At 43.8% G+C, this 15,839-nt stretch overlaps 1 protein-coding gene across 32 annotated transcripts in view; it reads left to right on the top strand.

The window, feature by feature from the left end:
- The first annotated feature begins 2,581 nt into the window (after positions 1 to 2,581).
- The window catches only part of col13a1 (collagen, type XIII, alpha 1), a 116,631-nt gene continuing 103,373 nt past the window's right edge, over positions 2,582 to 15,839 (top strand). For 6 of the 32 annotated variants that reach the window (XM_014153950.2, XM_014153951.2, XM_014153944.2 and 3 more), the window contains exons 1-2: positions 2,586 to 3,407; positions 7,870 to 7,939. In XM_014153950.2, coding sequence (XP_014009425.1) covers positions 3,111 to 3,407; positions 7,870 to 7,939 — 367 coding nt within the window. In that variant the 5' untranslated portion in view covers positions 2,586 to 3,110. 32 annotated transcript variants of the gene reach the window in all.

The following is a 15,839-nucleotide window of genomic DNA, read 5'->3' as shown; positions in this document are numbered from 1 at the left end:
CACCATTTCTAGAGTAATCCTAAGAACCTCACCTATCAGCCTATGCATGGTCCGAGTGGCATGGCTATGTACGACTGACTACGATGCCTGGCAGGCATCAGAAAGTGCTAACACACCCCACAAATGGCCTTACCACAGACACGCGCATACGCCCACATGCACTTCCATGCTCTCTCTCCCTCTCCCGTTAATTTCTGCTCCTAGGCTGTGCAAAATACTGTCCTCTGTGCCAGCTCTCACATGGACTCTGTGTCCAGGGGACAAGTGTCCTTTTGTCCTTAGGCTAGCAGGGAGCACTGCTACTCTCTGTGCCCTGTTAAAGATACTGAAAATATTGAAAATGGGTGCATAGTGTCAGGTCCCCATTTGATTTCCTCTTGTGGCTACAGTAGCTACTGTTGTATCATGTTGTATCAATGCATGTAACCTTAAATGTAGCACCATTGTGATAAACAGTTGTGAGTCAGGACTTCCCCACACACACACACACACACAACAATAGCACATGCCATACACTACCTGATCAAACAAAGTGGTACAAACAGAACCCAGCTCAGCAGCTTTATTGTTCCTCTGGCTGGATAGTGATTTTAATTGGGTGGGAGTGCTGTACTTCAAAGAGCCCGGAGACTGAACTAAACACTGTTATTTGACTGTGGGTGAAACAATGACTGCAAACCAATCGAAGAGGGAAGGATGTTTGTCTTTCCCTGACCGGGCTATACCCTCTCCTGACAGGGCAACCAGATACATGAGGTATTCATACCTACTATGTAAGAAAGAATCAATCTAAAAAGAAAAACTATCGCATGTGAGAAAATGATAACTCTCGGCCAGTGCTCATGATGCCGTCGGAGTCAAGTAAATTGGGGTTGATGCTGGCGAAAGACTGGACAACACAACTCAAAGTCCCTTTCCAGTGTGGCTGAGAATAATGTTCCTCTGACCCTTGACACAGAAAGTCCTAAGAGAGCTTGTTCCCTTATCTCCAATGAAAGGGATAGGCTGATTAAAGTGGGCTTCAACATTGCGTTACATAATTTGAAGTAATTTGAAGTGGGAGTGCCAACCTTTGATTTCTTTGACCAGAGCAGGCATGAAAGAAAAAGTGAAAGTCCTGGAAAGCAACTAGTGTAGTAGTGGGATATTAGGACCCAGCAGCTTCAAGATTAATACCAAAACAGATACACTACGTGACCAAAGGTTTGTGGACACCTGCTATTCCATGATCTCATTCCAAAATCATGGGCATTAACATAGAGTTGGTCCTCCCTTTGCTGCTATAACATCCTCCACTCTTCTGGGAAGGCTTTCCACTAGATGTTGGAACATTGCTGCAGGGACTTGCTTCCATTCAGCCACAAGAGCATTAGGGAGGTCGGGCACTGATGTTGAACGATTAGGCCTAGCTCGCATTCAGCGTTCCAATTCATTCCCAAAGGTGCTCAATGGGGTTGAGGTCAGGGCTCTGTGCAGGCCAGTCAAGTTCTTCCACACCGATCTTGACAAACCATTTCTGTATGGACCTTGCTTTGTGCATGGGGGCATTGACATGCTGAAACAGGAAAGGGCCTTCCCCAAACTGTTGCCATAAAGTTGGAAGCACCGAATTGTCTAGAATGTCATTGTATGCTGTAGCGTTAAGATTTCCCTTCACTGGAACTAAGGGGCCTAGCCCAAACCATGAAAAACAGCCCCAGACCATTATTCCTCCTCCACCAAACTGCACAGATGGCACTATGCATTGTGGCAGGTAGCATTCTCCTGGCATCTGCCAAACCCAGTGTCATCCATCGGACTGCTAGATGGTGAAGCGTAATTCATCACTCCAGAGAATGCGTTTCCACTGCTCCAGAGTTCAATGGCAGCGAGCTTTACACCACTCAAGCCGACGCTTGGCATTGTAGTTCGCGGCTCAGCCGTTGTTGCTCCTAGACGTTTCCACTTCACAATAACAGCACCTACAGTTGACCGGGGCAGCTCTAGCAGGACAGACATCTGACAAACTGACTTGTTAAAAAGGTGGCATCCTATGACGGTGCCATGCTGAAAGTCACTGAGCTCTTCAGTAAGGTCAATCTACTGCCAATGTTTGTCCATGGAGATTGCATGGCTGTGTGCTCGATTTTATACACCTATCAGCAAAGTAATTTAAAGGGGTGTCCACATAGCTTTGTATATATAGTGTATCAGGAAGTGGTTCAGGTAGGCACAGGTAAGGCCTTATTGTTACAATAGTTACTTTAATGTGCGAAGAAACATGACAGTTGGAACACACCTGAGAAGGAGAATACCTTTGAACAGTGACAGGGTTGCAGGTTGGTGTTGGAATTCCTCTTCATTTTAATCAAACATAGATCTCGGCATAGGCCAACAAAATCAGTAGGCAATTCTATTAACCATATAGGCCTATTTAAGTGAACTTGAGTGCTTGATTTCCTACTCTTCGACATTAGACAGAAACGGACTACTCATGAGGAAGAGTCTATAACGTGCACTTCGGCGAGCAAGGGGTTAGCGTGTTCCCTTCGCATCTAGACTGTGCAGACCTAAAAATATCCTCCGCTAGTGCTGGATCAACTGGGGCAGCAACACCGACGTGAATCCCGCCCCGACATTTAGCCTAAATCAACTAATAGGAGGAGCATGTAGGCAACTAACTCTACAGTGGCGCAAAAGGCCCACGATAACCACTTTAGAGCAGAGGCGAGTGAGTGGGTCAGGTTTCAGCTGTTCAGAGAGCGCTCTGGTGATCTTGCAGAGATAGAAGGCTACATAGACTGTCGTCTGGGACACTGCAGGACCGCTTTGAAGATCTCGTCAAATGGCAACGCTGAACCACAAGGCAAATGAATAAAGCTCCCTTTCAAATCGGACATGACTGATTGATTGATCCAAATCTACAGAATGCCTCCTAATACTTTGATATAGAGACTCATCTGAATATAGTAAGGTGGTTGGAGAAGAGGACAGCTGCAACTTGCCCAAGGCAACTCCCCTGTCAAAAGTTAGGTCGTAAAGATATATATCCCTTACAATTCGCTTTTCACCTTTCTCCCGATGAATGTTGGAATTTCGTTGTGGATAAAAATCTAATAAACACAACAAACATGGAAGAAGATCAAAAGTGGGGAGTTGCTGGTAGAAGTGTAGGCAGGACTTGCAGTGAGCACCCTTGCAAAAAACGCTTTTGGAGGAATTGGAAAGATTTGTCTGGTATAACTGTCGGCATCGTATTCTCTGTATTGTCTCTTGGATTTTGCGTTCTCGTTTACCTGAGAACCTCGGAGCTTCAGTCCAGGATCCTAAACTTGGAACAACAGAGAGATACGCAGCTCTCCGCGTGGATCTCACTCGAGCAGGTGGAACCAGTTATCTTTAGCCGAATAGATCAGATTCTGGAAGAGGTAAGGGTTATGGCCAAATGATTCCACATTAAACATGTATTTATCCACATTCTTACTTTTGTAGGCTTACTTACTGTAGCATTGTTCAAATGATTAGGCTATAGGTTATGAAAATGTTTTTACACACCTGTGGGGAAACATATTTTAAATGACTATTTAATCGTTCCGTTGGTCATGCTACTGAAAATATTGATTAGCCTACTTTCTAAAAATCATAGTGTATTTTGTTTACATATCTTATTTTAAAGGGCATGGATAGGATGTGTAGCCTACCCCCGCATATCGATGTCTCTCACTCATTCCATAAGTGGTTGAAGCAGCGGCAGTTCCGCTTGGTATTAGACCAGCTGCTCATGTTAACATGCACGAGAATATAATGTCCAAAGTTCAAATAAGTTTGTTTATAATACTTTTTTTTAGCAAGAAAGATATTCATTTGCGGATACATATATTTAATATTGCATTTAATCACATGCACTCTCATTGGCTACCCCTAGATTCCGATGGAATAACACATGCATGGAAAAGCGCGTCACATCCATAGCACGCTGGCTTTAGTTCAAAGTCTAGTTTTATCCCTAAATTGAAACCGAATGGGAGGAGAATTTGCGTAAGTCTTTGGGACATCACCATGGTTTAGATAACAGGAACTGTGAATGACTCTAGGATCCTGTCTGTTGTTTTAAAATCTGCTTTTCAACGCGCCATTGCGCTGGCCTTTTAATTGATTACTTCCACAGCTATACCAATAACCTCTTATCTTGTGATTGAAGTCCCGCAGTGCCCCTGTTTTCACTTCCTTTGTTTACTTTAGCCTACCTTTGTTTGTTATGTTCCCCTCCACTTTTACTCGGGACATCGTTGTAAATGCACTTATTGTAGAGACAGCAGCGCACCTCAAAGGGGTGCATAAGAAGACTCTTTCATTCCACTGCAATCATGGTCATCTTCATCACACTCTATTTTTAGGATACAAATGTATGTGTTCCTATAGAAAATGAACAACACAGATTGTATCCTTGAAATCCAAGATGAATAAGAGAAAAACCTCCCACGGTGCATTATAAAAGATATTCACGTTCGCTGTAGGCTATCAGCTTTTGGAATTTGCAGACTTGACATTGTGCATGTCACAAATACCCAATGATCTTATAGGTTTGATACATTGCTTATCATTATTGTAGAGTTAGTGAATATATGCTATGTAGCAATGAGCTGGTGGGGCCCATAATCATAATCTTCCTCCAGTCTTGCTGTTTAGATCTGTTTATATAAATTCACATTATTAATGTGAAGGAACAGCAGATGTGACCCTTTTAGCCGACAGCTTTTGCCTGTTTCACACAACACATTCCAGAGCCTCCAACAGTTTTTTATTAATTTAGTACAAGTTGAAATCCTCTCTGGAAAATGTAGCTGCACAGGCCTAAATTATTACTCACTATTCACATTCAGATTTTTGAGGTAATATCGCATACATTATTGGATAATGTATGTGGTTCATGTTTTTGTACGCTAATTTTTGTTTCTCGAATATTATGCATATTTCCTGCTCTGTATCTCTGTATAGTTCTGAAAAAGCACAGCTGTATGGTAAAAATGACTTGTGAGCTTCTTTTCTATGCCGTTTAAGCCACTCCTGTAGAAATATAACATTTATTCCACTGATTGAAACACAAATCAAGAGTCTTGAGAGACACTCATTCCAAAACTTCTCTGACTCCCCCTGAACACATCATTATGTCACCCTAAAACTGGCCTGTTCAACATTAAAACTGACCACAAAGTGTTCTCCGTAGGCTTGACAGAGGCCTAAGCGCACATTTCTCCCTCTTCAAGCTCGTGTGAGTTTCAGTCCAGATTCCGAGGTGTAGAAAAGTGAGAAATACGTCTCCCCTTGCCCGGTTTCCTCGCTCTGGTCCCTGCTGGTCTGTCACCCCACAGTATGTAAACTAAATGTGGTGTTGAGGTGCTCTGGGCAGCCAGACCATTACTGAGCACTGAGCACACAGCCACCTGCCATCTCTCTACATGTAATCTACTGCTGCAGTTCGATAGAGCAGAATGCACCAGCGGAGTAGTGGGGATAAATGCTCCATGTACTAATAAGACAAGGTAATAAAAACAATACACTCTAGGGGACGCCTCTGTGCTTTCTCAGAGTAAAGTTGCATGATAGAGTCAAAGCCATATACTTTAGGGCTGAGGCCGAACCCAGAGCTCAACCTCTCACAGTGATTTAGCAGTAAGAGGGTTCAGGTCTAAGTGAAGGATCAGGGCTGAGACTTCTGAAGAAGTGGATAAGAATGAACTCTCTAACTTTCTGCATTATGGAATCACTTTACAATTCTCTTCTTGTATATCAATATTTTTGGATACCATGCCATTTCCAAACAACCACAGACTCTAAGGAAAATGTTGTGTATTGTAGATGTGCACTCTTAGAAAAAAGGTGCTAGAACCAAAAAGGGTTATTCAGCCTTTCCACAGAGGGTTCGACATGGAACCCAAAAGAGTTCTACCTGGAACCAAAAAGGCTTATCCTATGGGGACAGCTGCATAAACCTTTTGGAACCATTTTTTTCTAAGTGTGTATGGTAGATTTAAGGTCCTTCAGAAAGCAAAGAAGTTCCTTTACAGCTCATTTAACAATCTACACCTGTGGATCTTTGGCGTGTCCATTGTGTCCGTAGGGAGCAGAATTTATAGAGGGCAAACGAGTGCAGAGATTCATCTCTTTATGACACATGGAAACAACACAAAGATTGTTGATTAGAACAAAATGATCAATAATGTACTTTATGTCCTGGTGTTAATTGATTTAAGACCATGTGACTGATGATACCAATGTGTTAATAGGAAGTCTGTTAGAGAAATCAGTGAGAGTCGAGTGGGGTATAGGTTTCACAGCAGAGCTATGGAGAATACGCCCCAAAGTCCCTCAGTCCAGTAATAGAGATGTAGACACAGGACAGGACAGGACAGGGGGACAGCGCTCATTATAGTGCCTCCATAGCAGGGCCCCTGGGCAGCAAAGTCAGAGGGTCTTAATATTAATCTGACTTTGGGATTGTAAAATGTTTTGTCATCCTTTTTAAAATAGAATATTAAAACCAGATCAAAAACTCTGGCATCGGGTTACCATTAAAGTGGGGAGGCAGAGAGGCGGAGAATGTACCTTCTTTACCCTCCCTTTCTCTCTCCCCTTAACCCAAAAGGAGCGAGAGCCTCAGCTGCCATGTCTGCACCATAACACCTCACCATCCGTCTATCCACATCATGATGCCTGTTATCACTCTCAAGTCAGTCAGCTAGTAAAGAGACCACCCTATTCATTCTTAATCAAAATAAAGATATGCCTGTAAATTTGGTTAATATTGGTCGTTTGAAGTCCTGTAATTACATATTTTTCTTCTCCCAGCAGACTTCTCTATTCATTGAGAATTAAAGTGGCTGTGGTTGTCAACTGTGACCCTTGATGTGGTTTCGGAAGCTTTTAGTGTCACGTGACAGATGAGATTCAGGAGCATCAGCACTACGCATTGTCTTTTTTTCTTTCCATTATCCAGGTGGGAGAATTCTTTACAAATGTTGGTATTTCGTTTATTTAAAGTTTAACTTGGCATTTCAGCGATCAGTAGAGAAAATGCCTGGAGAACATGTACCTCTCATTGTGGCTGGTCTTTTTTAAAGAGATCTCCAGCTGAGTCTGAGAGAAAGGCTTGCCAGTATCAACTAAATACATTCCTGGACCCATTCATGATTAATATAAAGTCGGTTTAGAGAAATACGTCAAAAGCCAGTTTGAGATTGATTTCGCATGAGAGTTTTGAATGACGGGAGCGCTTTACTTCCAACCCTATGCTATCTGGAGCCAGCCAGCCACCTTTTAGAAGCATGTCTGGCTGGCTTGACATGGCCGTAACGGCGTATTCCCATGCTGACCTGAGCCAGTGATATGTACGGAAGAGCTATAACACATTCATACATTTTAAGTTGATACCAAGAATGGATTCCCTTTTCCATGACCAGTTTGCTCCATTCCCCAGTCTCTAGTGCAGTATCTTGGTTAGAGGCCGGATAGGAACATTGAGGTAACATACACAGTACATTTACTGTACCCGATGCTTAGAATTACAGAACACTCATAACTATAACATGTCAACTCCAGCACCTGTTTGAGGCCTCTAAACAGCACACGTGGCATGCCTCTGATAGTAAGTACTATGAATGGCCCTGACTGCTATGCAGTGGGACAGTACTGGAAGTTCTGTGTTAGTTTAGTGTTGAAAAGCAAACTGTGTTTGTTTATCTAATGAGGTCAATTGTCAAACTTTGATACCTTGATTAAAGATGAGGGGGGGTCTTTGTCATTTGATAATTAGGTTGATGTGCTTTTGAACTCTGATTCATCACCATCCACAGACTGACATTCTCTTCTGTTTTTTTCCCCCTCCTGCAGAAATTGGCGGCTCGACTTCCCAAAACACGAGAGGCCAGAGAAGCACCCCATAGCTGCGTTTGTCCACCAGGTAAGCCTAAGCCTCTGTCCCGCCAACTCTCATCTCTGATCCCTCACCCTTGACTGATTCTAGCACAGGCGTAATCAAGGGTTTTATCCACCGCGACTAATCTCTGCTGTTCAAGTCCTGCTTTCGTTTCACCCCTCTGGGCGAGCTCAGTTTGCCCTGCTTAAATGGGTCACTACCCTGAATATGTAAGCGTGGGAGGGGCGTTTACATTTGGCAAACCGCTGCTGTAGGGTGGAGGGTTGAGTAGGGATAGTGAGATCTGTGTGGCCTGGTGCCAGTCTGTTTCTGCTCTCTTGCCAACTTCTTATGGAATTGTAGACAATGACAATGGAGTAGGCAAAAGCACAAACAGATCTGGGTTCAGGCTACCATACAAGGATCTTTAAACATCTCTAAAAGCATACATTTGTTTTGAATAATGGTGTTGCTGTAGCAACATTTCATTCAATGTTTTCTTTATTAGTGTGATATAATTGATTGTGGTCATTCACTGCACTTAGGTTGTCAATGGGAACAGTGTGCAACACTCATGCCATAAGCGGAAGATGAGAGAAGGAGTTTAAATGAGGTTATCTCAGTTGCCTAATAGCACTCTGTGCATGTAAGGACACTTTTATGATTCACTGCTGATTGATGTTGGATACTGATACCTTGTGTGCATGTTTGTGCATGCTTCTGTTGTTGAACGTGTGTAACTGACAGCCATTAGAGGTACGAAGCAAACCATGCAAACACTAAAAACGTCACAGCAATGTTGGGAGAGCGAAAAGACAAACAAGATCAAAGCAAGTAAGGGAAGATTTTATTGATGCAGCAGCTATGGCACTACCGCACAATGCAGGATTCCTTGTCTGAGTTTTAGGAGGGGCAACAGATGTAAGGATTCAACAGGTTTTACTGGTATATACTATGTGTACACTTGATACTGTACATGCCAAATCTTGCCATCCTTTTGCAAGTGTCCTCAGGCTAGCTTCATTATGACGACAGGTGTAGATGTATTTTGGGCACAGTTGGCAGTGGTTGGCGGCGTAGGCATTGTGTGTCACATTGGGTCATGATGCAAGCTGGTGTGACGAGGGCATTCCTAGGCCGCACGACAGGGCACGGCAGGCCACTGATAACTAGCCACATCCGCTACATAACTAACCCTGTAGTTATAGTATGGGTGGATTGAACGGAACAGCAATGACTGCCAAGAAAAAGCATTTATTTCTTCCATTGGAAAACCTATGCCACAGAGAGTTGTGCACTTATGGCATATATTCCATTAGTACCAAACATTCTGGAACATCTTAATTGGGGCTGTTAGCAAACATGAAGCATTGTGTCTGACAAGGAAAACTTGTTACGCGGAGTGCAACAGGGGAGACTCAGACGAGAGCAGACTCAGACGAGGAAACTGGGATGAAGTAGCCAAGGTATTTATTGAAACACAGGGGGAAGATGGAGTGCAGGCCAGGGGAAGCTTGGGTGGGTTGCAGGGAACCAGGTGCTGAGGCTGGAGCAAGAGGGGTTGGGACAAGGTAAGCAGGTCCGGATGGGAATCCAAGGGAGTAGTAAAGTGGGGAATCCAGGACAGAGTAGCAGGATGACGAGACGTGGAACTGGAGACAGGGACCAGAGTCAGAGCGGGCGGAACTGTAGCGGAGAGGAAAACAGCGTGAGGCAAGGAAAACAGGCACAACAGGATAACAGGATCTAAATAGTAACAAACGGCTAGAACCGTAGACTGACTGAGCAGAGATTACGATCTGGCAGCGTGGAAGTGGCAGGGCTGAGTATTTGTAGAGGTCTTGATTATGGAACAGGTTGCAGCTGGTGGGGATCTGCTCTGACTCCAGCACACCTGTCTACGCCCACACACAGAGAGAGAGAGAGGGAGAGGGCGAGAGTACTGGGGGAGTGGTGGCAGGTTAAGGAGACACAGGATGAGCAGTAGAGGGTGTGGCAGGAGCAGATGTAACACTTGTATTGGTAAAGGTTCTTCTGTCACTAAGCCCACCTGCTGTTTCTCTGCTCAAGCCCCCAGGTGTCAGTCATTAAGTAGTAAAGAGTGTGTGTGTATGTGTGTGTTTGTGAATGAGTGGGCCTATGCCGGAACAGGCCTGTGAGAACCAGCGGCGGTGAGAGCGTACACACATTAGTGCTAATTGGTCTTGTCAATAGGATGTCAGGGTCTTAACTGACCGGTAAGTGTCTTCAGAGGTTCCGTGAAAACCAGTTTAGGTGGACGCGCTGTCAGAGCTTCTGAGAGTAACCCTTTCTTTTCAGGTGTGAGAGCCTTTTAACTGGAGCCATCCCAGATGGCTTGTTTTTTTATGGCCTGGGCAGACTGTTTGGCAGTTCCTGGTCACTCATTTCAAAAACTGCTGTTAAATGTACATCTGAGGCCTTGTTTCCATTTTTATTTTGGAAGTTTTTCAACATTTTCTCAAAATGTATGTTTTCTAAGTACATTAGGCTAACCATTCCTGAATATACTTCATGTGAAAATGTACTTTTGGTTTGCTGACCTAAGCTGTCAGTGTATGAAAATAACAGTTCCAAACAGTAGCATAGCCAGACGTTTGTTGGTGGGTGGGCCTGCAGAGATTTGGCTGTCCCTCACAAAAACTATAACAAAATAAAGCTAATTAAAGCTCAAATATAGGTGTGTTGACTTTGATAAAGGCACAGGATTATGAGCTGTCTTGTTTGTTAAATGAACAAATGAAGTAGGCAGTGGTATGTCTAGTGGTTAGGAGTCGGCGCTCTCATGGCCATGGCCCAGGTTCGATTCCCGGTCAGGGAACTAATCTTTGGGGCGGCAGGTAGCCTAGTGGTTAGAGCGTTGGGCCAGTAACCGAAAGGTTGCTAGATCAAATCTCCAAGCTGACAAGGTAAAAATCTGTCGTTCTACAGTTAACCCACTGTTCCTAGGCTGTCATTGGAAATAAGTATTTGTTATTAACTGACTTTCCTAGTTAAATAAAGGTTAAATATTTTTTTTTTTTGCATAATAGCCATATAAGCACTGTGACATATTCCTCAATACGGTCATATTGGGGGTTTGGCTTTCAGTTAGTTATTTCTGGCCACCCATCCCATGAGACTGAATGTCATTGCAGTTCATCTGAATTCTATTCCAGTGCACTGGTACAGTATCTGTATCGGCTATGAATGGCAATAAAATATAAAAGCCAGGTGGAATATTTGCACATTGTTATATTAGCAGAACACTGCTTCTACAGTACTATGTGAAGGATAGTTTATTCTACATGGATCTGTTAAACTTGAACGTTATCAAAACACTTTGTTTAGAATATCTACAGTGAGGGAAAAAAGTATTTGATCCCCTGCTGATTTTGTACGTTTGCCCACTGACAAAGAAATGATCAGTCTATAATTTTAATGGTAGGTTTATTTGAACAGTGAGAGACAGAATAACAACAACAAAAAATCCAGAAAAACAAATGTCAAAAATGTTATAAAGTGATTTGCATTTTAATGAGGGAAATAAGTATTTGACCCCTCTGCAAAATATGACTTAGTACTTGGTGGCAAAACCCTTGTTGGCAATCACAGAGGTCAGACGTTTCTTGTAGTTGGACACCAGGTTTGCACACATCTCAGGAGGGATTTTGTCCCACTCCTCTTTGCAGATCTTCTCCAAGTCATTAAGGTTTCGAGGCTGACGTTTGGCAACTCGAACCTTCAGCTCCCTCCACAGATTTTCTATGGGATTAAGGTCTGGAGACTGGCTAGGCCACTCCAGGACCTTAATGTGCTTCTTCTTGAGCCACTCCTTTGTTGCCTTGGCCGTGTGTTTTGGGTCATTGTCATACTGGAATACCCATCCACGACCCATTTTCAATGCCCTGGCTGAGGGAAGGAGGTTCTCACACAAGATTTGACGGTACATGGCCCCATCCATCGTCCCTTTGATGCGGTGAAGTTGTCCTGTCCCCTTAGTAGAAAAACACCCCCAAAGCATAATGTTTCCACCTCCATGTTTGACGGTGGGGATGGTGTTCTTGGGGTCATAGGCAGCATTCCTCCTCCTCCAAACACGGCGAGTTGAGTTGATGCCAAAGAGCTCCATTTTGGTCTCATCTGACCACAACACTTTCACCCAGTTGTCCTCTGAATCATTCAGATGTTCATTGGCAAACTTCAGACGAGCATGTATATGTGCTTTCTTGAGCAGGGGGACCTTGCGGGCGTTGCAGGATTTCAGTCCTTCACGGCGTAGTGTGTTACCAATTGTTTTCTTGGTGACTATGGTCCCAGCTGCCTTGAGATCATTGACAAGATCCTCCAGTGTAGTTCTGGGCTGATTCCTCACCGTTCTCATGATCATTGCAACTCCACAAGGTGAGATCTTGCATGGAGCCCCAGGCCGAGGGAGATTGACAGTTCTGGGAGCACTGTATGGCTATACAGTGCTCCCAGTGTCCATCCTGGCCCTGCCAATCAGGGCGGCACACAGTGTCCGCATGACTCCAATTCTTTTGTTTATTTAAGTAGTAGTTGCTGTGTTGACTGAAGAGGAACGCTTTCGTCCTGAAGAGCTCTCCAATTGTCCCTCAAACGTCAACAGATGTAGTATTTGATTGATTCTGACCTTGTTGTCAGCTTCACTTAACTGAAAGGAACTACTGTTGAACTACAGCTTCGCTTGACTGAAAGGACCTTATCATTGTAAAGTCTGCATAGTTGTCCCTTTGGTGCAAAGGTGATAAATGCAGTATGTACGGTGTGCTGTTGAGTGGAATCTTTTAAACTGTGGTCAGAGTGAGTACTTCACTCGAAGGACACTAGGCATTAATTACAGCTTGACATGTTTGTGAGACGTGTAAAAAAAGATCCTCTCGTGGGACATGCTAAACGGAGCTGGGTAGTTAGCATGCTTTAAACATTTCACTTTTCATTTACTCTAAGTATCATGATTATGATATATTTTTCCAACAATTTGTGACACAACTCCCCATTGCTGTTATAACACTGATGACTCTCTAATGTTGTCTAACACCAAGTTCCTGATTATAAAAAGTCAGACATGGCCGATGGCTGAATTGTGCCCATGAATCGTCTGGGTATGCGGAGATGTGTACTGTACATCCCTGAGTATCTAATAAGCATCACACGCTGCCATAGTGAAACATGGCGAGGGGGTCAGTAAGACCCTCCATGTGTCACCTTCCCATTACCTCATGTTAATGGTCACATGTTGACCAACGCCAAATAGAGCGATAGTCATATTCTTAGCAGCATGGATTCATGTATTTCACAAAGCCTTCGGCTCTGAGACTGTTGTTTTGGTTGGCTGGACATTCACAAATTGTTATATTTAATGGCTTGGATGTTTGTGGTGTTTATTCTGGATTTTGGAAATGTGTTAGCTGAACTATTTCACATAACTGTGGTGAATTGACTATCACATTAAAGTCCCCAGTTGCATACATATGATTTTATGAATATGAAAATGAAACATTCTCAAATGTATAGGTAATTCAAGGAGAAATGCTCATAACCATAATGATAATGTGAGATGATCTTGGTAACAGGGACAGCAGGAAGTTTCATGTCACAGTCAGATAAACAGAGAGACAAAGGGAGTGAAGCATTTGTGTTGTTTCATGCGTGGACGATACAGCGTGTGTATGTTAACCCTCTGATTTATGGATGTAAAAATGTGTGTGAGTATTTATCGGCTCTGACGTCAACGGTGTTTACATTGAGGTCTATGCCGTCAGAGGAGTCGCACATGGCGATATGGTGACTTTGTGCACGTTTGTAGCAAATGAATAACATGTATATCAATATTTCAATAATTATAACTATATTGTATATATTCATATTTTGTACCGAATGAATACAAGTAACTAATAATCTGTCAAAGTGTAGGAAAATGTCTGTGATAGGGAGCTTGATCCAGGCCCTTGTTCCAAGAGTTGACCCCAGAGCTGATTTGAATCAACACATTGTTGGCACTTTCTTGGATCTAACGTCCGTAAAAAGAGAAAAGAGAGAGAGCGAGCCCACCCCTCCCCCTCTTTTCATTTGCATTTCCGCTTCACCAAAGAAGCTAACTCCCTGGATTTAGCTGGTTTGTGGCTGGAAATCACAACAGTGGCCAACATTGAGCTAGGAGGGATGGGAGGGTGTATGTAAGGGTAAAGGGGGGATTCTATCTTTGGAAGAGCATGTCACTGCCACTGGTTGGACAACATCCTGGGACAGGCAGGCCAGAGTGGATCTATCATCTCCACATTGCTTTGGAAAAGAGCAGGGCGCGAGCTCTTGTCCCATCCATCTGGGAGGATTAATCCAGGGGAAAAAGGGGGAATGGGGGATAGCAGGAAGGCGGCAGAGGATAAAGGCCTTTAAAGCCTGCATCCCGAGAGGGAGGAAGCGGGCTTTGACAGTTTACCTGGCCGGGGTCTGAGGGGAATCCATATCCAGAGACAGAAGAGGGTGTAATCAGAACCCCTTGCCACAGGGCTGGCAGCCTGGCATGGTTGGCATAACTGACCCCTGCTCTACCCCCTCACCACCCACGCCACCCACAGAATCCAGGGCAATGAGGGAGCCAGCCAGGCAGGCAGGCGCTGCCACCCTCTGTCCCTCACACAGCCACTCTCTGGCCTGAGGCTGCGCATGAAGACAAACACACAGCACAGCACTGCACGACACACACAGAACTCTCTCCAACACTACCCCCATATGATACATGTATTATTTTGTTTACGATATTAAGAGAGTTTATTTGTATTTATTTTGTTGTTATTTTAGTCATTCTTTTTCAGATGTTTAAAGTACAGTTTTAAATGCAGATGTTAAATGCACATCTTGTGTATCAAAATGAGTCAGCGTTCTGAAAAAACCGTCCATTCCTATGGAGTCTACATTAGCATGCTTGTCCATGAATCTAAATTGGACTTGTTTAGAGGAGGTGAAGGACCACTTGGGGAGATCACGCTATGTACAAACATTGTGACTTTTTTATTGCCCAAGGTACAAACACTTGTCAGTGTTGCTCCAGTGCCAGTTTCTCTGCAGGGTAGTGGCGCTCATTGACTAACTGGCACGCCGGGCACTCAGCGCATGCCTATAGCCTGCTCGCTGACAGACCAATGCAGTGTGTGTGTGTGTGTGTGTGTGTGTGAGAGAGAGATCAGCATAACGGGAGAGGGAGAGCAGCAGAGAGTGTGTGAGTGAGTGGTGAGTGAGTGAGTGAGTGAGTGAGTGAGTGAGTGAGTGAGTGAGTGAGTGAGTGAGTGAGAAGCAGAGAGATACAATATGTTTTTTATGTTTTTTTTTTTTTACTTGCTTTTTGCCTGTGTAACCTCTGGTGGCAGTGCATTCCACAATAACATGGCTCTATACAGAACTGCGCGACTCATTAAATCTGTTTTTGGTTTGGGTACAGTGAAGAAACCCATAGTGGCGCGTCTGGTGGGGTATGTCTGTTTTAAGTGTATGCAAATAGATTATACAAATGGTTAGGCATTTTCAACACACAAATGTTTCTTAAAAAGACTAGAAGAGAAGTATTACATTTCTTCTCAACCCTCAACCATGAAAGACTATCAAGAGTAGCGGCCCAAGGCAACTGCCCTGAGGGATACCGCACTGTTCCATTTAAGAATACTTTGAGTTCTATTGGATACGTGACTTTCCAACCATGTGATGGCCATAACAAGTGAGTTTTAGAGCGAGAGAGCGAGAGAGGGAGTGAGCAAGTGAGAGAGAGAGCAGCAGAAAGAAAGAGAGAGGGGAAAAGAGCGAGACGCTGGGAGTGAGCACACACATGGCACCTAAATTAACCCAGTGCAGTAAAGCCAGTGAATCCAGAGCCTCTTTTTTTTTTTTACTCTCCCTGCAGATGATAATGTAGTTCAACAAGACCCCTGTT

Source organism: Salmo salar, chromosome ssa18, assembly GCF_905237065.1.
Source record: "Salmo salar chromosome ssa18, Ssal_v3.1, whole genome shotgun sequence".
Lineage (NCBI taxonomy): Eukaryota > Metazoa > Chordata > Actinopteri > Salmoniformes > Salmonidae > Salmo > Salmo salar.
The sequence above is the reverse complement of the archived record's forward strand: the minus strand, read 5'-3'. Positions and strand labels throughout refer to the sequence as shown.